Here is a 26,499-nt window from a genome sequence, read left to right on the forward strand (position 1 = left end):
GTAAACTTGTAATTCCTACTTTGAGAGCTTGGGCAGGCTGGTCTGCATGAAGGTTCAGCATATATGGTTCAGACATGAGGTCACCCTACTAGGCTCATTAGAGCCACGACTAAGCAAAGCTATCACTTTCCAAACACCAAATGTGGGCAATTGCTATCAGCATTTCCATGCATGTTTTACTTTAAATAGTTGCTGGTTCCTCATCCTTCCCATAACTGAAAATTACCTACCTACCTAAATGCATACACTTGTTATGTGCCTGCATGTACTTATGTTAAAATAGCTTATGCATATATAACACAGAGACACAAAAGTTCTCCAATGCTTGCTCCTCAAGGGGTAATAACATAGAAATATTTAAGATGATTCAACAGTGGACGGCTCGGCAGATGTCTCCAGCATGGTGCAAGACATTAACGTCTGCTGACTCATCATCAGAGTTAATTCGTGCCTGGCTCGTGTTCCCGTCATCTCAGCAGCAATTTAGTACTTGGTGAATTTTCTCTCATCAGGAGTAAATGTTATCACAGACTTGTGATTATGTGCTATTTGAAACTGGTAGAGCTAAAGCCATGTGTGATAATAAAAGGTAATTGTTTATCTTTGAAGTTGATATCTACGGCCTTCACTGCACTCCGCAAGAAATTGGGCCAGTCCATGACCGCTTGGGCAGTCAGGCTGTGTCTGACACCCCTCTCCACGGCATGAAAACAAGGAGGGTGCCCATGCAGAAGTTGAAATAAGCTAGTGACAATTTCATAGACTTGGTTTACCCTACTGAGTGAAGCTGAACAATAAAGAATTCAGTAAAGGAAATGTTCCTTTTCTATTTAATGTAATGCCATTGCTGGCTGGAGTGCAATAATCAAATTTTGTGCCAGTGCAAGGGATGAGTGATGCAGTACCACCTACCTACCCATACCCATACCTGGGCACAGACACAAGTGCCACAGACATGATGGAAGGTAGGGGAGTGTATCAGCATGGGGGTGCCCAGGGGCCTCCCAGGGCCCAGACACCCTTGGTCTCTGAGCAACACCTGGACACCCAAGGCACAGTTTCCTGTGTACAGCCACCATGTCCAGGGACACAGAGCAGCCGTCATCACCTCCATGTCTGGGACTGGATGCACATCAACTGATGGATAGCTTGCAGGAGACAGTATTTTGGGTGCTTCAAGGGCAATTTTTCCTTCATCAGGCACAAGCTGTGGTAAAATTTCATGCCATCCTTAGGAAGAAGTGCCATTAATGCCCAAACCTGAGTCTCCAGTGACTAGCCTGGCTGCAGGCAGACACAAACTGCATTCACCATGAATTCCCTGATCTAAGAAACAGCGAAAGGCGTAAATCAGAAATACCAGTTGAAGGGATTTTGTGTTTGTAATATATGCTCTTAACATGCTGTTAGCTTTCACAACTCATTTTCAGCAGATTATAACTATTCCTAACAGAAATGGCCAGGGAGATGAAGAGGTCTCGACATTTTTGCCTGCTTTTCCTTATTCAATCTTATCCTCCCAAACAATCCACACTGGAATTCATAAATAGAGACATATGCACATTTGGAGCATGTTCAGATCAATTATCCCACATCATTTTTTTTGGAACTGGGAAGAAGGTATATTGCCTAAACACTAATGCCTATGGATCTTTAATATTAATGTGATGCTCAAAAGATAATTACTTCTCATGAACCAGAATAAGTCTGGCCAAAAAGGTTGAATCCATCCAAAATTCAGCTGATTTCAGTGCAGCTAATTCTGGTTGAGGTTTTTTTCTCCCCTCCTGAACGCAGTGCCAGATGTAACAGAAATAAACCCCATTGAAACTGGCTGAGGATACATATCGTATTCTGATTGGTAACAGATTTGCAGATTATTGGACAGGGAGGAGAATTTACTAAAAAACAAAAGTCAGTTAAAATACCATCATGGTTCAAGCATAAACCCTCCATGAAGTAAGAGTCTTTCCCAAGAGGAATGCTCAGATGGAAACATACCTTCTACCCTAGCACAGGATCCCAGAAGGAAGCAAGAGGAAACCTTTTACTGTAACGCTGCCCATGGCTGAACACAAGAAAACTCTGGCGCCAATAGGACTTCTGGAAAAAGAAGAAAACATTAGGTTTGGATTGAACTAAAACCTAGGAATGTCAGACCTGTGGCAGTATGCTTTGTGGGTAACCTGTAGAGGAGCAAGTTTCAGAGTGAATAAAAGGTGTCTCCATCACTTTACAGAGGGAGAAGTATCTTGGTCCCACAGATCAAGGCATGGGAAGGGGACAGCCCTCCTGTACCCACCCTGCACTGAGCCCAGCTGCCACCAGCATGTCAAGTTAATTCCTGCAGCCTGAAGAACTGATCCTCAGCATGGGTCTGCCTTCCAGAAAGCTGCCCAAAACAGGGCTGGTGAGTGAGGAAAGCAGCTCCTGGGCGGCCCAGCTCTGCCCTGGCTCCTCCATCCTGCTGCAGATGAGTCATGTAGAGAGCCGGAAAGGAAATAAATGCAAACACATGGCAGACAAAATGGCTTTCACAGAAAAGAAAACACTGGGCTGGAGCTGCTGTGCGTGTGCAGCGTGGAGCTGGGCCTCGTGGCATGCAGCTCCACGGAGCCATCTGCCATGGCATGGGCATGTAGCAGCATTTCCTGACTTGATAAAGCTCTTTGCCAAGGTCAGGTAAATACATAATTTCTTCATAGCTGGATTTGAAATGTTTAACTTACATGGTTCTGTTTGACATAAAAAAGGCTGAAAGAGGGAAAAAGGGGCAGTAGAGCAAACAGAAAAGACAGCAAACCTGGATACAGCAGGAGTGGAGGGACACAAGGGAAAAAAATCTATCTGGAAAGAATATATCTGTCTACTTCTAGTATTAAATGCAAATATACATTTAAACATACAAGATATACAATCAAATCTGGAAATATCATATATTTATCCCATGCCACTTTTATTTCACTTCCTCTTAAAAGGACTGTTTTTAATTGCATTATCACGTTCTCACCTTTCCATAGCACTTCTCTGCAAAGGAAGGCCGTCAGTGGCAGATGGACTGTGGTGTAGCAGATCCCTGTTGCAGGACCCCCCCTTTCCTTTGCTTTGGAGGAAGGCTTTCAGTTGGGCCTGGTCTTGCTTCTCCTCAAGAAGTACCCCTGCTGCTGCTCTTGCTGAGCTTTCTGCTCTGACAGGAGTGTAAAAGCACCTATAGAACAACCCATGACTTTTATTTTGATGGTCTGACAGCATTTTCCCACGAAATTAAAGGAAAAAGATACTATATTTTCAAGAAAAGTTTTCAACATTTGATGTGATAATGGACAAAAAAAGTACTCTCCTTGCAAACCTCCTCTATTCCTCCACCCAGAATGATGTGACTTTTTACAAAGCATGTGCCTGTCCTGCAGCTTTCAAAAAGGTTTATCTCTAAGCAGGGCCAACATACTGACTTTTACCAGAGTCCTCTGCCAACACAGTCTCAAGCTTTCTATGTGTTCTTGGGCCTTATTCCTTTCAATATCTGGGAAGACCTTTCCATAAACAAAGAAGATTCCCTGTCTCAAAACACAATGTGTCTCCAAAGTCAAGGAAAATACTCATGATTAAAACGCTCACAGAGCAGGGCCATGACTTTTTAAATGCCTGAGTAACAAAATAATTCAACTCATTAATATCAGCACTTCAAAATTGAGAAGAATTCAGTAGTTATTGCCAGAAATACTTTTCATATGTATATCATGGATATCAGCTTCTTATTTTATGATGAATACACATATACATGTCAGGTGTAAAGATGTAAGAGAACAGCCAGCCACAGCATGTTTTATAACATGAGGCAAGATGCTCCCCTCAGTTTTTGCGTAACTATCTAGCCGTGATTTTAAGTACTCATTCTACTTGTATGACTTCTTAAAATTCCCTGCAATATAAATATACTGATGGGAATGCAGACAGATAATTGCTTTTAGAGAAAAGTTTCTCTTTTGTGTCACATTCATCTGGGTTCCATAAATAGAACAGGAGACCTTGAACAGCAGCAATGTGCATCCATGTGTCTCTAGCTATTTACTTACAAAGCTAGACCTCGACAAATGTAATTTGTTCAATAAAATTAAAAAGTATGCACAATAATTCATTTGGACAAAAAGGCTTGAAAAGGAAAATCACTGGGAGTGTGTGGCATCACTGGAAGTGATCAGCTGGTTCCTGAAGAATTGGCAGGTGCTCTCCTTTTGGAAACCAGCAGTGAGGTAGTCCTTAGGAGAGGAAAAATGTGAGCTAGGAATCAGCAGCTCTTTATTCAGACAATAATTATACAAATTAGATCCATGAAAGCCAGAGAATGACTGTGCCTTGAACCCTGTCTGTGTGCATAGAACAATGAAGAAATTAATAATTAAATCTATTACATGTGCTCATAACTCAGCACAAAAGATACTTCACTAGCTCAAACAATTCTGCATTTTCATTTGAATAAAGATTTCACACATTATTTCTCATTATATAAGTATTATATTTTAAATTTAACAGCTTATTTTGTTGCCTTTATGTCTTGAATTAATAAGGCCACACTTTAACACTCTAATGTTGAATAGCATTAGAATGCTTTACAGTCATTACTTGGGGGTGGGGTGTGGTAGAAATCCCTACTTTCCCAGTGGTGAAATCAATTTGCCCATAACTTCCTGTGTCTCATAACCTATGCTAGCATAGCTTGAAACTTTGGGCTGCTTTTCGTACCAAAAGACTTGTTTATATGTTCTGGCTGCGGCTGGGGCAGGATCTGAAGGTAACACTACTCTGTTAAGTTTGCACAAACAGTTCAGGAACAGACTGAAATCTTTTCAGCCAGTTAAAGCAATTAGCAGCCAGATACACCGACCTAATGCTATTTCCTTTGTAAGAAATAATTTAGCCTCAGAAACACAGATGGCTCAGTGAGTTCTGCCCCAGAATTATTTTCCTTTGGCCAGGCGGGGGGATGCAGACACCCGGGGGAGGGCGGGGGCTGCAGCACCAGCCAACTGCGCCCCTTCCCAGCTGGGAAGAAGGACTGGCTACAGCATCTGAATGCCGAGGGTGGAGGGAAGAGGACATGGGGGAGAGAAACCACTGAGAGACTTCAGATAAAAATTTCTGAGAGTTCCTCCAAAGTCCTCTTCCTAGATGGAGGCTGACGCTGGGCCCTCACAGCCTGCAGCCCACGCAGGCCTTCCGACGGCTGCCAAGTCAAATAACGCTAATTGCATTACAGATTGCAAGCAGAATTCGCTGTTCTTTTCAACCAAACCCAAGACTTTCCATTTCCATTTTGTTTGGGGAATTTAAGTGGCCTGAGTATTCCTACCGCCAGCCGGGATGTGGGGTTAGGAAAGGGGTGGCAATCGCTCACTCAGAGACCAAAAGCAGATCTGTAAACTTGAGAAACCAGAGAGGGTAAAACTGCAGGAGCAGGCCAGAGACTGACAGCTGTGCGAACAGGCGCCTGGGAGGGGCTGGCTGCTGGGCAGTGCGGCCCCATGGCGGTGGCTCGACCCTGGTCCAGCAGAGGGACTGAAGATGCTGCTGTGGCTCACCACAGGTGCCCACAAACCTCCTGCTCCCCAGCACGGGGCACCCACATCCCCTCTCCCTGTCCCACTATGGGAGGCACCAGGGGCAGACACTGAGCCACAACACAGCCCTCACTCATCCTCCCAAAAACAGGAACGCGGCACAAGCAGTGCTGAGGCTGCTCCCTGAGCCCCCATGGAGAAACAGCCCATCTCAGGGGGCACAATCACAGTCAGTGGTGCTTCCTTGCAGCAGCAAACGGGGAGATGATTTTCAGTATCACAGCATAAAATTTCCCCCCTTTTCCCCCCTTACTTTTTGGAGTAAATTTTAAAATATTTAAAAACTTCTGTAGGAAAACCAAATGGCATATTTAACTTAAAAGCTTGACATCATCCTATTATTTCCTCCTATAATACAAAAACACACATGTGGCCTGTCTCTTTTTGCTTAGTTGCACATGTCACATTCAAAATCACTAACACTACCCAGTCTTGAAGCACTTTGCAAATATTAGGATGCCCCTGTTGTCTGGCAGCTCCAAGGAGAAATTAACTCCAATTTTTGGAGTGAACAGAAATTCTGACAAACCCTCCCATCAGTCATTTAATACAAGAAGAGTATAGTCCCACTCCATCAGCTGCAGTGTAATACACACTTGGTACTGCAGCATCCCTTCCAGTGGCACTTCAGCTGAACAGAGATGTTAGACTGTCACACTTATTTAAGCAGAAGGGTTATCACTGTTCCTTCATACAATATGATATAGAACAAAGGTGCAATAAGAAGCCCAGAAATATGCCAAAAAGGTTTGAGAAAATAAACAATGTCAATTTGCTCTTTTAAGTATCATCACGACAAATTTACCAGGAGGCTGGAGAGATAAAATGCAGCACTTTAAATACCTAAACTAATCAATAGAGAGAGCCGAGCGTGCAATCCATTTTCTGAGAAGGGCAGCCTCTTAAGGTTAATTCTTCATTCATATAAACACAATGCCAGGGTCATTATTTAACTTAAAGCAGCCCTTCATTAAACTATAATAATTAGGCTCAATTTAGCACTAAGATTGGCCAGGAACACGAGTCAACTTACAGAGAGCGCGGGCAGAGCGCGCTCCGTGCCCGCCGGGGCCGCGGGCAGGGGCGGCCGCGCCGCTCCTCGGGCGCCACCTCGTGGCCACTCCGCAGGTGGTGCCGCCCCGACCCCGCTCGGGGAAGCGACGCGACTGACCGGGCTGGTCCTTCCCTTAACGCCTCGGGTTGCTCTCAGGAGCCAAGGGGAGCAGGGAGCAGGGCACGGGCGCAGAGCGGGAGCACTGAGGGTGACCCTGCCGAGGCCCCCAACCCCAAGGCTTCCTCCTGCCAGTGGTCCGTAGAATCACAAAATCATTAAGGTTGGAAAAGACCTCTAAGATCATTCAACCAGTAGCCTAACACTGCCAGGTCCACCACTAAGCCATATCCCTAAGTGCCACATCTACTAAACCATAAACATCTATGCACTAAACCATATCCTAAGTGTCATATCAGACTTCCAGAGATGGTGATTCCTCCACTTCAGAGCCTGATTGAGACTGAACTCTGCAGCTAATGGTTTAACCATCCCTGGATCCAGCTCAGAACACCATCCAATTAAAGACTAGGCCCTTAGGTCACAGTAATAAAAAGCACAATGATCTTTCTGATTCCCAGCCATGTCACTGCAACTGTGCAGCTGCCGCCTCCTAACAGAGGCAAGGGGACAGCAAGCAGCCCCCACGCAGCCTCAGTGTTGGCAGCACCCATGTCCACAGCCCCCTTTCCCCATGCCTGCCGAGACCCCATAGCAGTGTGGCACAGGCAGAGGTCCTGCCTCTGCCATGGCCTTGGGCAGCCAGCTCCAAGTCCTGTTTGCAGAGTGGGTTCTGAGGGGGTGAGGCCAGGGCCCTGTCACTGGCACCATGCTACAGGGCTCTCTGGCAACACAGAACTTCAGTCATTTGTTGGCCAGGCCATTCCATATGTTAGTGCCAACAAAAAAACCTTTCTGTCTGATCTTGCCATGCCTCAATTTTCCCCCTTATAAACCAGAGCTAAATCCTTTTTTTTAACTGTATGATAGCACTGTAAAAATCCAGTGCTGTTTCCATTATTCTCATCTCCGAATATCCATCCTTCTGCAACATATTATCTAATTTCTATCCCCTAATAGGCTCAACTGCTTTTCCATCACCCTTCTGTGGTAGTGCACATCTTCAAATACTGCTTAGAGAAGAAAACAAAGTGATTGTGACTAAAAAACCAAAGCTTTTTGCAAACTTTTCCCTCAAACATTGTCCACTATGCCCTAAGTGACACTGGGGAGCACTGGCATCACCCTCTGCTAAGGTACAGCACGCAGACGGGGACAGATACAACCACCCCCCCCCAGTCCTGGGACAGACTGCTCTGGCAGCCACTGGCCTCCCACACCATCAGTGTTAATGCACAGTCAACTTCACAAGAAGGAAAAGGATTAGCAGCACTTCTGGTCAAAGCAAAAGAGATAGCACGAGTTCAAAATTACTTTCCTATGGCCACACAGGAAATGTGCAGTGAGATGGAGAGTATGACCGGAGACTTGTGACCACAGCTCATGCTGGGCACGGCAAAGGGGCACCCTGTCAGCACTGGTGGAAGGGCACAGGCACACACGTCTGAGATACAGAGTGAGCTTAATGCCTTTCCTTGGCATAACACATCAGCAATGTGGTTGCAACTGGCCTAAAAGGTGAAATAAAAGTGAACTCTCTTAGAACTTGCACTGACTTTCTTTGCTTTGGTCTTTCTTTCTCGTAAGTAGAGCAGTACTTAAATGTAGTGAACCAAACCTTAAAAAGAAAATAAATTCTTACATCTATTTTTCAAAAAAACCCACAAAACAGGTCTTTTGCCTTCCAAGAGAGTCTTCTGCAACACATAGCCACAGAGGCTCTGGCCCCTGTGTGTGCTGAGAGCCGGTGACAGGCAGGAGCAGTTCTAGGCAGGAACTGATTTCAGTGGTTTTCCAATGCATTAGCACAGACCTAAAGCTCCCTGCCTGAGAGGATGGAGGCATCAGGGCAAACACAGGAAACACATGACACCTACAAAGAGGCCAAAGGAGGTAGCAAAGCTGTGGGACTCTGCTGGGTTGGCGGGGAGGGGATTGCTTGGAAACCCTTGCAATGGCAGCACACTCCCGGTGTGTACCACAGATGTCACATGCCCTGGACATAAAGATTCTTCTATTGCCATAAAAAGGGAAAAACTTAGTTTGAAGAGGAAGGGGGAGGGGAGAAAAGAGATGTAGAAACAAACAAAGTTTTATGAGGAGAGCTGAAGAGCACTCAGCCTGTAAAACAGCCTGTGGTACCGTCAGGTCACCACTGGGCAAAGGTACCTCACAATGGTGAATAATCAGGTTTTATGAGAGGGATACCACTGTCAACAGGTGATTGAATAGCTTTTTGCATGACGGACCTTGCAACGGATCAGCAAAGGGAAAGACAGAGACGGCCATTTACCTTGACATGCTTCTTCTACACAAGCCAAACTAATTGCACACGTCAAAAGGAAAAGGCAACGCATGGCTTTCATCCGCTCCTGATAACAATCAGATAGGGCTCTTCCTGTCTTCTCCAGCAGCCCTTCCTCCAGCATAGCATGCAGAGGAGGAAGAAAATACAGCTTTGAAGGTCAGGTAATGGCCTAATTAAAGCAGAATTCCAACTCAAATGCTGTGGCCCTGCCCTTTTAAAGCACAGCACTGGGTCAGGCTGTCAGTTGTGGTTTAGTGCACTGGTGCTGTTAGCACACCCCTAGTAATATGCTCTTTGGCTTAACGTGGGTCATTTGACAAGGGGGCTTCTAAATAATTGCAGCAAGTGTAAAGAGATGCGTTAAATTTAAAGCAGTTACTGCCCTGTGAAGGACACCCACCCCCAGCCCTGCTGGAGATGGGGAGAGCTTTCAGAGGTCATAAGAGCAAGCCTCCCCTACAAAAACTAAAGCACAGAGTGGGTGGTCAGGGACGGAGAGAACAGTAAAATGGCCTTTGCAGCAGTGGCCAGTCAGAGTTTAAATCTGTTACTTGTCCAGAGTCTCAAAAAATTGTGCAGTGGCCCTGTGGGTATGGAAAGCCCTGGGAGCATGGCCCTCTAAAGCAGAGGTGATGTTACAGCCCTCAGCTTGCACAGGCATGTATTTATGGTCCAATGGTATTTGTTTGGAGTGTAGGGGAAGATAATACTCCTTTTGACAGTTTTACTGCATGGCAAGGGCACAGGTTCTTTTGGGCATGTTTTAGTTATACATAGGCCTGAATATATACCAAAAAATGAAGCTCTTTTGGCATGATCTCAGACCATTTTGTATGACTAGTCCTTGCTAGGGCAGAGGAAGATCGCTTGCTTTATTTTTCAAAATGAAGTAAAATAACCTTTTTTCTACCCTGCTAAATATAATAGTTTGGGCAAGAGGGATGTTGGTCTGCGAACACAAATTCTAATATGTTGCTTTTTTGTCTCCCTAACTCTTCCCACCAGCTGCATACTTCACAAGGCTATCTGAAGCATTCACTAGATAGGACTCTGAAACACTATTCCTAATAGTTACAGATGTCCAAAAGGATCAGATCACTTTCTCTGATCTTTTTCTCCTTGTTTTTTAAAGTATTTAATATAGCAGACAAAGAAGGTAATTGTGGCATTTCTCTTCCCTAATCACAGAAACCCTCAGAAGCAAGAATCAGACCTTGGGGGAGAAAAGCAGGTGCAATTGCTGCACTGTAATCCCCTAAGGCTGCCAGCACAGACAGCTGTTCCTGTTCTGACTCTTTTCCAAATGAGTCAAAGGAGTTAGTTCCAACTTTCAGAAAGTTGTTGTATGTTGCTTTATTTCCCACTTCAGGGGCTAGGATTCATTCTGGACCCCCACATAACAACATCTTCTTCCCTGATATGGGTAAATTCAGCAAGTTTGAGGAATTCATAACTCATGACCACTGATGCAAATACAGACCTCTCCTGACATCCACACCTGTTCTTTGACCCTTTATGGTGCCTGAAATGTGACAGGGGAATACAAAAATTAAATTCTGTATTAAGACATAAATTATTATTTTATTATATTAAAATGCTAAAAGTTAGTACACATTATTGGAGAACATTAGAAGGTCATATGGGCATAAGATTAGCACAGAGACATAGTAGGAGCCTGTGCAGGGCTCAGGAGGTCTCAGCTGAATTCCTGGCTCCCACACAATGGTCTTACATAGCTGTAGGCAACTCACCTATACCAACACCCCTGCTATATTGGCAGGCACCACACTCTTGTCTTAGGAGTGTAATGGAAAGTCCAATCTTGCTGTTTTCTCAGCACGGACCAGTATCAAAGCACTTCAATGAGCAGACCCACTAGGTGAAGGCCTCATTCCTCAAAACTGTTCCTGGCTGCAGTACCTGACAGCAGTGTTCCCACTGCTGGCAGAATCAGGAACCCAGTGAGCCATTCCCTCCCTGGCACAGGGCAGGCCTGCTGAAGTGCCAGCCAGCCCATGCTGTAGCTGGGTGAGGTGTGAGCAGCAAGGATCAGAAGATGCAGTTTCTCAGGACAGGTAAATCTCACCTGTGTTCCAGAGCCTTATGTCTGACACAGGGCAACAGTACCAGATTTTCTAACAAAAATATTGGAAAGAATAAGGGAACTTTATTCAATATTACCCAATAACAGTCAGACATTATGGCAGCCACAAGCTCATAATTCTTACCAATACAGTCTTCCTTTTAATCTGCAGCACTATTGGTTTATGTGCTAATAAAAATATTTATGTGCAATAATACTAACACAGCTCTTTATCTAATTGATCTACAAAGAACAAGCATCTATACTGCTCCCAAATAGGAAAAGAAAGTTCTTACCTGATGGAGACATTTTTCTCTGCTGGATAGATGGTGATGACAACAGATACCCAGAGATGAGTAGAAAGACGAGATGAGCAAGATGCAACAATTCACATCTGGCATCTACGTTTGTCTACTTGTTTTGCACGTGCAGGGTGAAACATCTGTCTCTGGTGAGTAACTGTGAGGAGGTTACTTAAACTTCTCAGTTATACTCTGTGTCATCTAAGAGACTGGAAAACCATCATTCCTAAAACCAGACACCAATATTCCACAACTAACCTCTCTCCTGCTTTTCAACAGACAAGTCTTCGCTCAGCAGCCAGTACTGCCCATCACTTGGATATTCCTCATAAAAAACTGAGACATGAACAAATGCTGCTAATAAATCTCACTATTTGCTGCAGTTCTAGAGAGCTGATGCATCAACAATTGAAGGCTAGAAACCAATCTGCAGGACCCTAGAAAACACTCCTAATCTGAAGGGACGTTCAGAGAGTGGAATCCTATCAATTTTGAAGTGATTTGGGTAAGGATTGGCCCCAGCTTTAGGCAGGGGGGAAATTTGGCTTTGTTTTTAATTTATATTGTTTGAATCTGGTTTCTCAAAAATCTGTTGCTGTCCTGTTTTTTTGTGGCAGCAACACCACATGAAAACCAACTACTTAATCCTGATTTGGGAAAAACAGTAGTACGGGGTTCTTTTTGATTTATATGGAAAGAGGAAACCACTCTGGGCTAAAAAGTCTACAGTCATCAGAAGCATTGCTTTGCCTTCAAAGACTTAAACACAAGGCTCCCAAATGATTGATGTTCCTAAATCACACTTTTCTTGCAGATGTGGTTACAGAAGAGAATATGAAGAGGATTTTTAAAAAAACTGCTAGAAATGCATGTATATATTTTCATGACAAGGAATGAAACAACAGAAAACAAATTTCTGTGTGGTTTTAAAGAACAAAGTCAACAATTATAAATTCAGATGCCAAAGTCTTGACCCATGTCCTACCTTGGCATCAAAACTAAATATTCTGCTTTCCTAGAAAGTTACTGATATTTCTTCAAACTGGGGAAAAAAAAACCACCAAAAAAACCCCAAAAACCAAACCCATGAATAATTTATTACATAACCACAAATTAATAAAAATACCTAAATTCAGGCTCCACATTTGAAAAATTGACAAATACTGTCAACAAATAGTTTTTATTGCTTTTAGCTATGGAGTATCACATACTGTAAGAAACCTTAGAATATCCTCTATGGCTGTGATACCCAGGTCCCCATTTCCTTGTTTTCTGGAGTATCTTTGGAATCTGACAGTAAGTCTTCCAATTATCAATCATTATTTCAATTTGAATAAACAAAATGAGAGTGCCATGGGGGAGAGTCTACCAGTGCAGCTACAGAGAAAAGCACATTCTTTTCAGTTTTTGAACACATCTTTTTCGTGCATGTAAGAAAGGACAAGAAAGGGTTTAAATCACCACACATAAGCCGTGGACATAAAATGATGAAAGAAATTTGAACAACCATCTATGAACATCTATGATAAACTATGAAGACATCAGGGTTTCTCCCTCTTCTCTCAGTTGCAAGGCAAATAATTGTCTTGGAAACCACTGTTGTCAAAAGAGCAACAAGCTTTAATATCAGGATCTTTCATTGCAGAAAGCTCTATTAAATCTGTTTCCTGATTTCTTGAACCGAGTACAGCCCCAACTGGACTGCTCAACGTATATTGAGAGGCTGTTTCACAAAGCAGCTGGGTTTTGAAAGCATGTTCAGGCATCTGCCTGGGCATGCTTTGCTCCCTCTGTCTACCGAGAGGGTTTGCAAATTTGTCTTCCAAAGCTGCCTTTGAATTTTTTTGGCTTTGTAATTCACGCTCCATTTTCCTTAGTATGATGAAGTGATGAGAACTAGGACTCTGTTTGAGTAGACACACACACACATTTATATGTAAGAGAACATTCCTGGATGGGTGAGTTGGGAAGGAGGGGCATGGAACCAAAGATACATGTGAGCTAACTGCAAAGCTTTCTTTAATAAAACCTGATGATTGCAGCCTGATTCTCATCTTGTCAGACACTTCTCCTGCACAAAGAGTTAAAAAAATCTCCCCCTCAGACCTGAAAGTTAAATATCCTTGCAAGACACATGGGGTAAATGTACCCAAACTGTTGCAGCACTCTCACTATAAATCACAAGCTAATTCAACACAGTATACAAGTGCTGCCTCCAACACACAGGACGGGGACCTCCATTGCCACAGGCTCTCAAAGGTGATCCTGAGTAAACACCAAGTTTGATAAACTCCATACTGGAACATGATCTCATGTCCTATAACAATACCTGTAAGATAAGACTTGTCCTTTGCAAGGCTTGTGGAGGAATGAAAACCACTACACTATCACACAGAGCCAGCTGAGAAACAGGAGAGTCTGAACACAGATGTCATACACTCATTCACATTTTTCCATACACTTGGGGGAAAAAACAATAAAAGGCCACAGACAAAGATTGTTTGCTGGGGTGGGGAGGGCACTGATGTGTTCCTGTTTTGCTCTTTTTAAGGGGAAAATTCCCTGTTTGTCTTAAGAAAAAAAACCAACCCAAAACCTTGTTGAAAAATTTTGTGGAAAAACAATGTTTACAGCAATTTTTGCTAAACGTAAAACTCAGACTTCCAATCATCTTTCTGAAGTAGCCTTTAGTATTAACAGATGTCTGGTTGGAATCTGCCTGAGCTGGTGAGCTCATTCTGAATGGACACCAAAAAAAGTGCACAGTTTTTGCTCCACATAATCTGAGTGTAAGATGCTTTCTCCCAGTTTAAGGACTTGACTTCTCTCATGAAATTATTGTTTTATCTTCAAGAAGCAAAGACCTCAAATGCAGAGCAGACAAGCCTGCATTCAATGTAATTTGCTTTTCCAGATCTATAGCTTAGCTATAAGTAGTACTGGACTAAAGTGCTGGAAGAAGGTATTTGGTCTGAGATTATAAATAGGAGACATTCCATTTGTCCATGTACAGGCCTTGCTTATAATAGCAGTAGCCTTGATGGCTGCAACTATGAGTTCATTAACTCAGTCAAGAGAAGGCACTGAAGATCCAAAGCAGATAATTAGGCCAGAGATAGCCATCATAGCTGTTAATTTAAGCAATTACTGCAATTTATAATGGTTATATTTCTGCCTGCACTTTCCTCTGTGTTCTTTATATACTCTCTTCGCAGACATAAATACACCCTTTCCCACCATCGACCGCTTTACCCAAGGATCGCCCATATATCCACTGGTTGTTGCACACAGCCAGCCTGGAACTGCACAAGCCTCTAGCAGTTAAGCATTCCTTTTCCTCTTGCCAATTCTCCAAGTCACACAACATTTTAAAAGTTATTCAATTCTAAATAAAGGAGATTAAGGATGCCAAATTCTATTCAGTGCTAAAAACAGCAATCAATATTTGTCAAGACAATAATAATGGGTTTTGGGCCAGAAGACTGCTATTCTCTAGACTAGTTTTTTTCTCTTTTTTGGTAAAGAAACAGTTCATAATACTTTCCAGCAACTGCTGCATCAAACTCAGAGTTCTGGTCAAGTTAGAGCATTTAAATTATCATACCAAATTAGGTATGTTTCTCTTTCAAAATAGAACAGTGTTTTTTCTTATTAATACTGAAACAAAACTTGAAACAACACGTGCATATATACAGCAAGGCAGCAAACCATTTCTTAAACCATCAGAGGAATGCATTCTGGAACTATAACCACAATTCCCATATATCACCATTTTAACCTATTTTGTTTTGAGGGGTTTTTTAATAGGAAGATTATTCTCTGTGCAATTATTTTGACAATCATATTTATTATGAGAAGTCAATGTCTGTGTGCAGCAAATCTTAGTGGATTCAGGATCAGCCTTGTAAATGTGCAGAGGCTGTTTATCACAGTATTTTCCATTTTTATGAGGATGCAGTTGGTTATTATGACAAGGTGAAAGGTCTCAAAGCCTTCATTTTTAGGCCACAGGTGTTCTTTGTAGAGGTTTTTTTTAATAAAGAGTATTATTAGTCCTTTAAATTAACTCTTATTGAAAGTTACCACATCTGTGTTATGTGGTAATGAAGCCAGGGAGGAGGTCATAGCAGGGGACTTGTGCTTGAAGAAAACATCTGGACGTTGCTTTGACATTCACTAGCAACTTCTTTTATTTTATTAAGAAGTAAGGAAATTATACTGAAATCAATTGCAAGAGGCAAACAATAAATAAAATGAAAATACAGGATCTGAAAAAAAAAAACCCTAGGCTGGAACAAAAATCCCCTTTCCACTCTCTTGTTCCCCTCCCATGAATTCCAACCAAGATTAAGTACCTGTGCAAATGGCAGCATCAGTTAAAAAATGGTTCAACCATTATTTAACATATACACTACAGTCATTATGTCTTTCACAGGAAAAGCTACTGTCATTTTAAATAAAGGTTTTCTTGCATGGCAACCTTTTTTGGCTGTCATTTTATTTACTACATCATTTCAGAGACAGGTACAGTGGCCTTAGGAAGTCCTGTACCTTTATATAGGCATTTTTTTCCTTCACTTCTCCCTCGCTGATATAAGCAGAGAGATTGTGTTTCCTGTGCACAATTACACCTATCACATCCACTCATGGTAGGACAGAAAAGTCTATTTTCAACAAAAAGGTGATTGAAAAGCCATCAAAAACATCAAATGGAAGTTGCTGAGTAACTACTGGATGGTTCTTAATCATCAAGACTGATAGCTAAATATTGAGGAACTTGGCTGGGTCAGAGGACTGTTCAGCTCCGCAGCACACAGTGAGGGACGTTCAGAGGGCAGTGGCTACAGGAGGCCTTGGAAACCCCAAACAGCAGCACATCCATGCTCACTGCTTTTCTTGGTCTAAGTGCTGGCTTACAAATACAAATGACATTCCTGGTCTACTCAAGTTCTTATACCACTCTTAACACCACAGTAACAGAGGGTCTTCCCATATCAGTGGTCAGGACATTTGTTCCCTCAGGCAGGGAAGTGTGTAGCAATCCACTGCTTTAATGCCAGTTTTCTGTTCTCACAAATCTTGGCTTTAATATGAAGCCCTTTCCATTGACACTTCCTGCACAGTGTATACCCTCTGCAAACTTACTATATATCTGGTTAGAAAGCCCAGTTCAAATTTCAGAGGCCTATAAATATATTTGGTTATAGCTATATGCAATTATTACAGACAAGCTACAGCTTGAGCTCCAGCTCACCCCTCCCCTTCCAAATCACAGTAACTGCCGACAAAGTTCACAATACTGCATAACATCTTCCAGATAAAAGCATTCAATGTGAATGTGACATGCAAATATTAAGACAGGACACCAGACTTCTTTTCTTTCCCCTTCCCACTGGGTCTTTTATTTTATAGCATTTGCATTAGGTAATCAACTGAAACACTTCAACAACAGAAAGCTGGCAGCATAGTGAGGAAAAACGGAGATTATTTCTCAAACAGCTGTGACAAAATGGTTTCAAGTTGGAATAGTATTGCACAAACAAATCAGTTTACGGAGGGTGAGTGGGAGCAAGCATCTTCAACATGGATTGTGAGGAAAAAAGGCACTATTTAGCTATGTGTGTGTTTAAAAAGAAAAAAGTCATGGAGCACAATCCATGTTTTTCAAAATTACATTCAGTACTGCTTTAGAAATGCTCACAAACCTGTCTCTTTTACAGAAGCTACAGAAAGCTGCTGATGTAAATATCAGACAGTACAAGTGCATGAACATTTATAATTATGCTCCAGAAACGTCTCAGGAAGAGGGCTCTTTCCCTAAATAGTGTTGCAAGGGTTACACAGTTGCATAGGCTTACAGTAAAGGAAGCATCCATCCAACTAAGCAGCCTTACATTTTCCTTCAGTTTAATCTCTAGTAGTCATAAAATATGCTCTGAGTTTGAAGAGCTAAATTGGTACTGCACTTGAATCAGGCTTTTCCACCGACTGCTTAAGCAGCACAGACAGCATCATCCACACAACTTTTTGTCACATACACCTTTAGCAGGTAAGCTTAATGGAAAATTTTAACAGAAGTATGACAGAAAATAGCTGAATTCTCCCTGATATAAAATATAACTGCTCTAAGACCATCAAAAGCAAAAGTTTATTCCTGTAATGTAAAAATAGCTAGGTATCTTCAGAAAAACTAAATACCCAGAAAAGGCATTTCAAATGACCAAGATGGGCTGGTTCTTCATCTCCCATATTCTATGACTATAAATTTTCATGCCTGTTTGAAAATGAAGCCATGATCAGCATAGTAATAGAGAGACTGCTTGAAAATCCACCCAGAGCAAACAGGAATGTGCACAGGGGATGTTTTGCACCCTAGCCTTGAGTCTGCTTACAGATGCACTAACAAAGTAAGAGTGAAATTCTTGTTGCATGGCTGCAGAATTATTATGGGAAGGAGCTAAAAACACTGTAGCTCTCCTGTCAACACTGCCCAGTGTATCACAAGGGCTCTGGGGCATGCTGTGGGTATGGCTATGCAGTCACCAGTGCAGCTGGACCTTGTGCCACTGGGCTGACAGCAGAGTTTCAACAGGGCTACAGTTTTGCACAAAATCTGGGCAGTAACCTCGTACAGAAAGTAAGGAACAGTGTAACAAAATCTACTCTCAACTATATATATAAATATATGAGTATTTCAGCACCTTTCAAATGGACTTAGCCCTGCAAAAAGCCAATCTCGCTCCTCTGCACAGGGTACAGTGACTTCAGTTACAGATCCATCTTCAGGAGGCTGCACAGGGGTTCTGACCATACAACCTGCAAAACCAAAAATTCATGTATTGCTGCTTTCTACTATGAGTCATTAAGGGAAAATATATGAAATAAATTATATTTATATACTATAAAATATTTTAATGGCAACAACTTGGATTGTTTTCATTTCCAAATAGAAGATGAATACAGTAGACTAATAAAAATCTGTAAAGCTCTTTTGCCTAAGTTGCCTTTTAGAAAATCCAGGTTTGTCAGTTCTGAATTCAAAGAATTCTTAAAAATTCACAGTTGACTTTAATGGTTGCACTAGATAAAAAATTAGAGAGTCTTGGTTCCTTCTGTGTTCTACACAGGATCACATTCTCAGAGCACATGTGGAATGAATAGTCTCCAATTGTTGCTAGCATTTTTAAAACATATTCCTAAAATTCTTGTTTGTCTCAACCTTGTAAGTTCATAGAAAGGAACAAGAAGTGATATTTGAATAAATAAAATGTGGTCTCTTACATGAACCATGAAAAATATATTGCTTTTTTGAAAGTAAAAAAAATTTGCATTGTTCTATTATTTTTGTTATTGAAGACTCATAGTTAAGAAATTCTAAATCCTGGAAGGAAGAAAAAGAACCACAGCTTTTAAAATTGCTTGCAGAACAGGTTTCTGTAGACCCTACTGAAATCAGTAGAAGTTTCACCTATTGTTTTCTTTTCAATACAGAAGCATTTATCTACATACCTATTTCATTACTTGGATGAATATTTTGTATTTTCACTTAGTATACTCTTCTCTCTTAGAAGTGCTCTTCTGAAAATTTTGAAGGAGATGGAAGAAGGTAAACTGATCCAAATTATTCTGAAGGAAAACAAGATAGTCAAAATAAAATCTAACATAAAACTATTACCAAGTGGAAATCTTTCCTGGGATTATAAATATTATTTCCAAAAAAGTTACTGATTTTTAATGAAAACTTTTAGATCTCCATTAACTACTTCTTGTGAATGACTCCTCAGTTCCTTTCTTTAGTTAGGAAACATGTCTTCATGTGTGACCTGACATCCTATATCCAAACACGTTGGCATTATTTTTGGTGTCAATAGACAAGAGCTAGAACAGGAAGTCTTATGCATGGTTCATACTATATAAATGGTAAGCTTTGAGATGGGACTTCCCTGATTATTTGGGAAGAACAAAGAGAGATCTATTTTTAAAATTAGAAGGGAAAAATCTAAGAAAACAAAGAAGCTGCAAGATGTACTTGATAGTTTCTCGTTATCCTCCCTGTAACTGGGCTGTTGCTTTTGGCTGCAGACATCCAGTTTCACAGACCATTTTCCATTTCCTTTGTTTTCATTACAACAAGCTGGTTAAAGAAACTCCACTCCTTAATTTTAAACAGCCTTCAGCATCATCCCTTAAGAATTTAAACCTTTATCACCATTCCTTACTGTATCTCCTCAGTGCCTTCCCCCACCAAATCCTGTGAAAAGCACTTTAAGAAAAGGCAGGTGTAAGATGTTTAAACACTCAGATCTTTAAGAAAATTCAATAGGAAACAAATTCTTGCACTTCTCTACTGCTATTTGCTATATTGCAGTGACCCCAAAACATCTGTTCTCAAATTTCAATTTACTTCATCTACCAGGTGTTTCACACTGCTAATGATGGCAACTCACAAATTTACAACAGTCACGTAAGGCAGTTACATAAATACAATTATGTCAATCAAGTTCACTGCATCTTTCTCAACTAGACTACACATGACATTTTTCTTCTTGTTCTCTTACCCTAGTAAAAGGATGAAGACTACATTTCTGCAAAGAGAATCCCCGGACAACATTCTGGTATTGAAGTCAGAGAGGTCACTGAAGTGTGTTTCAGCAACGTCCAGCAGGTAACTCAACTAGGAAGTAGATGGGATGTTTTTCACTTCACACGTAACAGAACTGGTGCAAAACCCCCACTTTAAACTAGTTACTTTAAACCTTTTGGTCCAAATACATAAAATAAGCAGTATTTACAGCATTTTTTACTCTTTCTGTAAATGCAATGCTTTAAAACACGTTATAAAGCACCTCAGTAAAAATATTCTACAGATAAAAGTATTGAAGTAGTAGGAAAACCCTAGCCATACCACAGCTCACTAATAGAGTCATAATATGGATTCACCAATAGCTCAGTTTACAATTATTACAAAGAATCCATGGAGAAACTTACTGAGTTCATGGTTTTTATACCACTGTGTAAGGATCAACTAGAATGCAGACAATACCAAATTTCTTTGTAGTTTTCCCAACCTCAGTCAGTGGTGGTAGATGTAAACCAAAACAAAACAAAAACACCACTGATCAGATTCTTGAACTTTTTACAATATTAATGTGAAAATAACATTTTAACACTAATGAAGAGTTGTAATTTTTTAATAAAACCACATATATAAATATGGGCAATCCCAGCAGCAGCAGCATTTCTCAGCAGAACATGATTAACCATCCCAATTAATATCATGTGACATGACTCACAAAAACAAAGCACAGATGTCAACCAGTTATTAAGACTACTCATACTGTATACAACCCAAATTTCCATGTTGAAAGCTGGGGAAAATGATTTCCTCTTCACAGAAGTATAAATGAAAATAAATTGCTCTGAAAATTAAAAAGAGCATCAACAGAAACATTTTTGTTTATATTTTCAAATAGAACTGCTGTGTATTAATTGCTCCAAATTACTGTGTAGATTTCTTCAGGTTAAGGATATAGACTCCCACTGAAAATATTAGTTAGATAAAAGAAATTAAGCCTTTGCTTCTGGATTACCAACACAGCCATATCCAAAGCCCTGGAGGTGATCCACAGCCCACTTTTCTCATATAAAGAAATGTCTTGGAGGTCTACAAGCAATCTAGTTTCCATGGCTGAGGACTAAGATGATGATGTGATCAAGATTTAGGTCCATAAATCTAACAGTATAGCGTTCTTAGTTTGATTTAGGGTAAATCTTTTCATAGAAAAAGTTTTGAGCCAGAATATACAATTCTCCATCCTTTTCCCGAACTGCATGTGCTCTGACAAACTGAAATTGCTCCAGTGCAAATTCATAGAACTCATTCTCCATTTTCCAGATTTCAGACTGTTGTAGCTTGGCAATAGTTTCTTTTGTGGGAAGTTTTTTCTCAGTTGTTTTTCTAAGATGAGACTTCTTTCCTAAATGCAAAACGAAAGCAATAGCTTCACTTTAAAGTTCACATGCTTAAAAAATGTTTACAGTCATTTTATTTACAGAGTTTTTACACTCAGCATGTTGACAAACTGCATCAGAAGTGACAGGTTTTAACCCAGAATTTATCAACATAACGTGCAGGGTTGAAAAACTACAGTCTCTCACTAAATGTTAATGAATTTTGCATCAATTCTTTCAATTCTTCCTCCTTACTCTAATAAACCCAGGGAATGAACATTCAATTAAGGAACGAGATTACTCCACATAATATATTTGGAGCAAGATTGGTCTTTCAAAATTAATTATTTAGATGTTAATCTGGTATCAAAAATGTTAGGAATTTTAGAAACTGCAGAACAAGAACTTCTTTCATAGAAGCATGGAAACATTTAGGTTGGAAAAGATGTTTACGGTCACAGAGTCCAACCCCAAATAACACTGCCAAACCCCACTAACCCATGTTCCTGAGTGCCATATCTACAGATCTTTTAAATACCTCCAGGGATGTTTATATTTAATTCAGACTACAAAAACACCCTAAACCTGTTCTGGAAAAACCACTGCACTGGTGTAAGCCCTTTTTAGCTCTCCACCAAGGAGAAAAAAAATCCTGTTTTCATGTGATTTCAGTTGTCTCTTTCTCATCAAAATATAATCTCTACTAATGTCATTTAAAGCATTATTCTCCCATCTAAATAGGATACTATGGTCTTATCATAAATGATGCATAAGCCACATCCCTGTAGCACAGAGTTCCTGAGGCAAAGATGACTAAAATGATGACCTTCCCTAAGAAGTGCTACCTGTGGCTTTGTAATAAGCTTGTTAATAATACACATCTAGGTTCTATACATCAGACCCTTTTCTCCCTCTATTTGTAGATAGAAGCCCTGCTAAGAGGGACCTTTTCTTCACCACAAATTGCATGGCCAGCTCCTAGAAACTGAGCTACTAGCTATGTTACGTCTTCCTAGGAGCCCAGGAAGGTAAACATGTCCCTGGGTCTCTGCATCCCTCGGGCCTTATTGCTCAGCCAACCAGGCTGCAAGCACATTTAATTTCAGAAGAGCTTCTCAAGAAATGGAAATCTGCCACATTATCCACTTTAAAAAACTGAAGTCACTGCAAGACCTTATAAAATGTTCTGTTACATTTTTTTACGTGCAGTATACCTACAGAACTGCCTTTACTCCTACTTTAAATATTTACAATTTGTGTAAGGCAGGAAGATACTTGGGCTACCCTCAAAATAAACATTGCTGTGAATCTTTTAAAAGGAGTTTATCTTTTTGGTAGGAGCATCAGCCAGCTGAGAGGCGAAAGACTGTCAGAGCCTCAAAACTGTTCATCTAAGTCTACAAAATTCACATTAAAAAGGCAAGAAGAGGATGAACAATCCATGGAATCCATGGATATCAACTTCGTAAATACCTGTCCGGTACAGTTCTGTGGCACCCCTGAAGAACCGGGGCAAAGCTGCCTCCAATAACATGATAAAGTCTTCAAGCTCTTCAGTAACTCCCACTAGGAAGTATTCATTAATCAGATTGTATTTGGCTTGTTCCAAAGCCCATCTGCTTCCTACATTCCTAAAATGACAGAGAACAATTACAGCAAGTTCTGGTGGCAGCCAACAATCCTTGGTCTCTGGGTGCAGATTACTTCACAACAGGACATTTGAATAGCAAAGGCAAGACTCATTCCAAGTTATAACAATTTGTAACTTCATTTCCCTTTCCATTTTCTCTTGTCTGTGTTCTTACCTAAAAATGTGACTCCTCTATTTATAGAGGAGTCTCCACAAACATGCCCGATGCGTGTAGATGATTAATGTCTCTATTAATGCAATCTTTGGAAGATTTACATTTTCTCAATGTTAATACTTGGTCTCCCCTTTCCCATTAGATACCATAAATCTGATAAGAACACACCTTCCCTTTTGCATCTTCTTTCCTTCTCTCCTTCTCCACCTGGCCACAGTGCAGATAGGTCTGACCCATAGGCACTGAAAGAGGAGCTCCCAAGCGACCATTTACTTTGCTTATGTTTGAATGAACAGTACCTTTGACTAATAATTGTCCTTGATATCACTCAGAATGCTTCCATTAATCTATGTTCTTTTTTTTTTGGCTAAAGAGTTTTTTAAAGTATGTGCCGTTGTTATAAAACACACTGCATTGACAGACAGACACTATTTGCTTTTGTTTCAGTGTCCACTAAGTAGCACTGACTACTGGATGCCTGGTAAAGTTTTAAGAAGATAATTTTATGCTGATCTCAAGGATTTTATTCTCCCTAGAAAATTTAAGAGCTTGAACTAAAATATCTCCATTTGGAAAGAAAGATACTGTAGTCTGATATAAGAGAAAAATGTCAAGACTCCGTATCTGCAAAAATAATTTTTAAAATTGAAAACATATGTTTTCCCTCATAGCACTGCTGATACAGTATTCTAACATATTGCTTGGTTAAAGAACTGCAATACTGTTTCAGTAATTGCACCTTCAAAAGAAAATACATCACTAAAGTATACCCACTGCTTCACTTGGTCCAGTTCCTCACACTGTCCCCCAAATGTGCTACATATGGAAATTTGCTAAAGTTTGTATTTCAGCACTGATATACTTGACTAACAAGCTATATTTATCTCCCTACCAGCATTCAGAGCTGTGGCCACAGAAGAATGGAATTTGAAGCCAAAGTTTCTCTGGAGCACAGTCGGAACCTCCAGCTGCCACACACTCATCAAAGGTCTGGAACAGAGACAAAATTGATTTGAACTTTAAAATCTCAGATACATATCAAACATTTCAAACTGGCTAGTTGCTAAATGTAGAGGGGACAGAAGATATGACGTGAAAGAAAAAAAAAGAAACCTTGCTTTCACAGTATTATTAAGATAACCTATTAGTCTCAATTAAAATACTGCTTGGCCAGTCTTCTATGGTTACAACTAATGAACAATTGATCTTACCTGACATACACTGATATACCTTTGATATAACCTTAGCAAAGGCTATTTGTCAAAACTAGCACAGATAGTCAGTAAGTATTGATATAATTATTTTCCCTTATAAAAGAAGTCATTAAAAACACAGCATGAAATGCCATCAGGAATTTTGTGATCCTGAAACAGCTGGATCTTTATAACAGAACACTGTGCATTTCATGTTTTAGATTAAAGACTGTTCTATTATATTTTAAATATTATGACAAATAACTGCCATATCAGAGGCTAATTTGGTTTTGGCAATCAGAAGAACTGAAAGGAAGGTGTTCACTGCCTAACAGAATATTCCATAGAATATTACTCTCTACATGGACACACAGCTGTAGCAATGCAGAGTTTGAACTGCAGTAACACAGTTATACTACCAACTCCATTACCACTGGAAACAAGTTGTAAATGTTCTACTGGGTCAGCATAAAGTAAGCACTTATGATATTTCTAACCAAGATATAAGCCATGTATCTAGATATTTAATAATAAGCAATCACAGACAACTTTTCAGACTGTGTCTTCTTCATAATTACAAGTTTCTGTTCAAAACAACAATGTAAAAAACCGCATTTGCATAATTATTTGGGTTTAAGAACTAAGACAGCATAATTTGCTTCTATTTTGTGGTGAAGTTTCTGAGATAATCTGAAAAATTTACTGCTACTATGTCAAAGCAGGGAATAAGTTGTGGTGCCTTGGCTCCTAATGAACTTTGAATTTAGAATACCCTGTATATGTCACACATTACAGATAAAAATGCAGCTTAACTAGGAAAACAAGGTACTGGTATGCTTTTCCCAGCATAATTCTCTAGAGAAATTCTGCACTAAACTACCATGAATACTGGATAACTCCAATGTTACCTTAGAACTAAGCTGTTAAATGCACCTCCTAACTTATAAATGTATATACTAAAAATGAACTGGCATCTGTCTAAACACACGATTCTTTTCTCATACCTGTAGGTTATTTTACAGTTAGTAAGCAAAAGGGAGCAAATAATTTTCTAAGTAAGATGAAACAGGACAAGCCTCCTTCCACAATTCCTCTCATGTACCTACCTTGACTGCTCCATCCAGAGGATTTATGTTAAGAAACACTTGTCTTTAAAGACTCTGCACTTGGAGCCAAGCTATCTACAACTGGAAGCACAGGGATACACGAAAAAAAAAAAGAATGAAGATTTCTTCCATACAAATGTTGTGGTATGGACTAGGAAAGGACAAGGTTGTAAAGTACATTGAGATTCTTTTCCACTAATAAAGGAACAGCTGACTTCCACCAGAAGCAATTTTTGACCTTTCCTACTTTTCACTTGAAGAGCTCTTAGGGAATCTAATATCACACATATTAGAATAAATATCTGTATTAGAGACACTGCAATCCATTTTCACAGAACTTGCTGAGTTGGAAGGCACCCACAAGGATCACTGAGTCCAGCTCTCAGCCCTGCACAGGACCATCCCCAAGAGTCACACCATGTGCCCAAGAGTATCATCCCAAATGCTTCTTGAACTCTGTCAGTCTTGGTGCTGTGACCACTTCCCTGGAGAGCCTGTTCCAGTGCCCAACCACCCTTTGAGTGAAGAACCTTTTCCAGATATCCAACCTAAACCTCCCCTGACAACTTCAGGCCATTTCCTCAGGTTCTATCACTGGTCACCAATGAGACACGATCAGTGCCTGCCCCTCCTCTTTCCCTCATGAGGAAGTTGTAACTGCAATGAGATCTCCCCTCAGACTCCTCCAAGCTGAACAGACCAAGTGCTCTCAGCCACTCCTCATAGGGCTTCCACTCAAGGCCCTTCAACATCCTTGTTGCCCTCCTTTGGATACTTTCTAATGGCTTAATGTCTTTCTTACACTGTGGTGCCCCAAACTGCTGCCAGTATTGCAGGTGAGGCCACCCCAGCACAGAGCAGAGCGGGACAGTCCCATCCCTCGCCCGGCTGGTGCTGCTGTGCCTGATGCCCCCTGGACACAGTCGGCCCCCCTGGCTGCCAGGGCACTGCTGATTTATGTA

General features: G+C 40.8%; 1 protein-coding gene across 1 annotated transcript in view; it reads right to left on the bottom strand.

Annotated features, from left to right (window-relative positions):
* Window positions 1-20,657: 20,657 nt before the first annotated feature.
* The window catches only part of HS2ST1 (heparan sulfate 2-O-sulfotransferase 1), a 74,964-nt gene continuing 69,122 nt past the window's right edge, over window positions 20,658-26,499 (bottom strand). The window contains exons 5-7 of the mRNA XM_071565204.1: window positions 24,131-24,228; window positions 22,907-23,064; window positions 20,658-21,459 (exon numbers count right to left, since the gene is read on the bottom strand). Coding sequence (XP_071421305.1) covers window positions 21,233-21,459; window positions 22,907-23,064; window positions 24,131-24,228 — 483 coding nt within the window. The 3' untranslated portion in view covers window positions 20,658-21,232. The remainder of the gene's footprint in view (window positions 21,460-22,906; window positions 23,065-24,130; window positions 24,229-26,499) is intronic.

The sequence above is a fragment of the Pithys albifrons genome, chromosome 10 (genome assembly GCF_047495875.1).
Source record: "Pithys albifrons albifrons isolate INPA30051 chromosome 10, PitAlb_v1, whole genome shotgun sequence".
In the NCBI taxonomy this organism is placed as follows: Eukaryota; Metazoa; Chordata; class Aves; order Passeriformes; family Thamnophilidae; genus Pithys; species Pithys albifrons.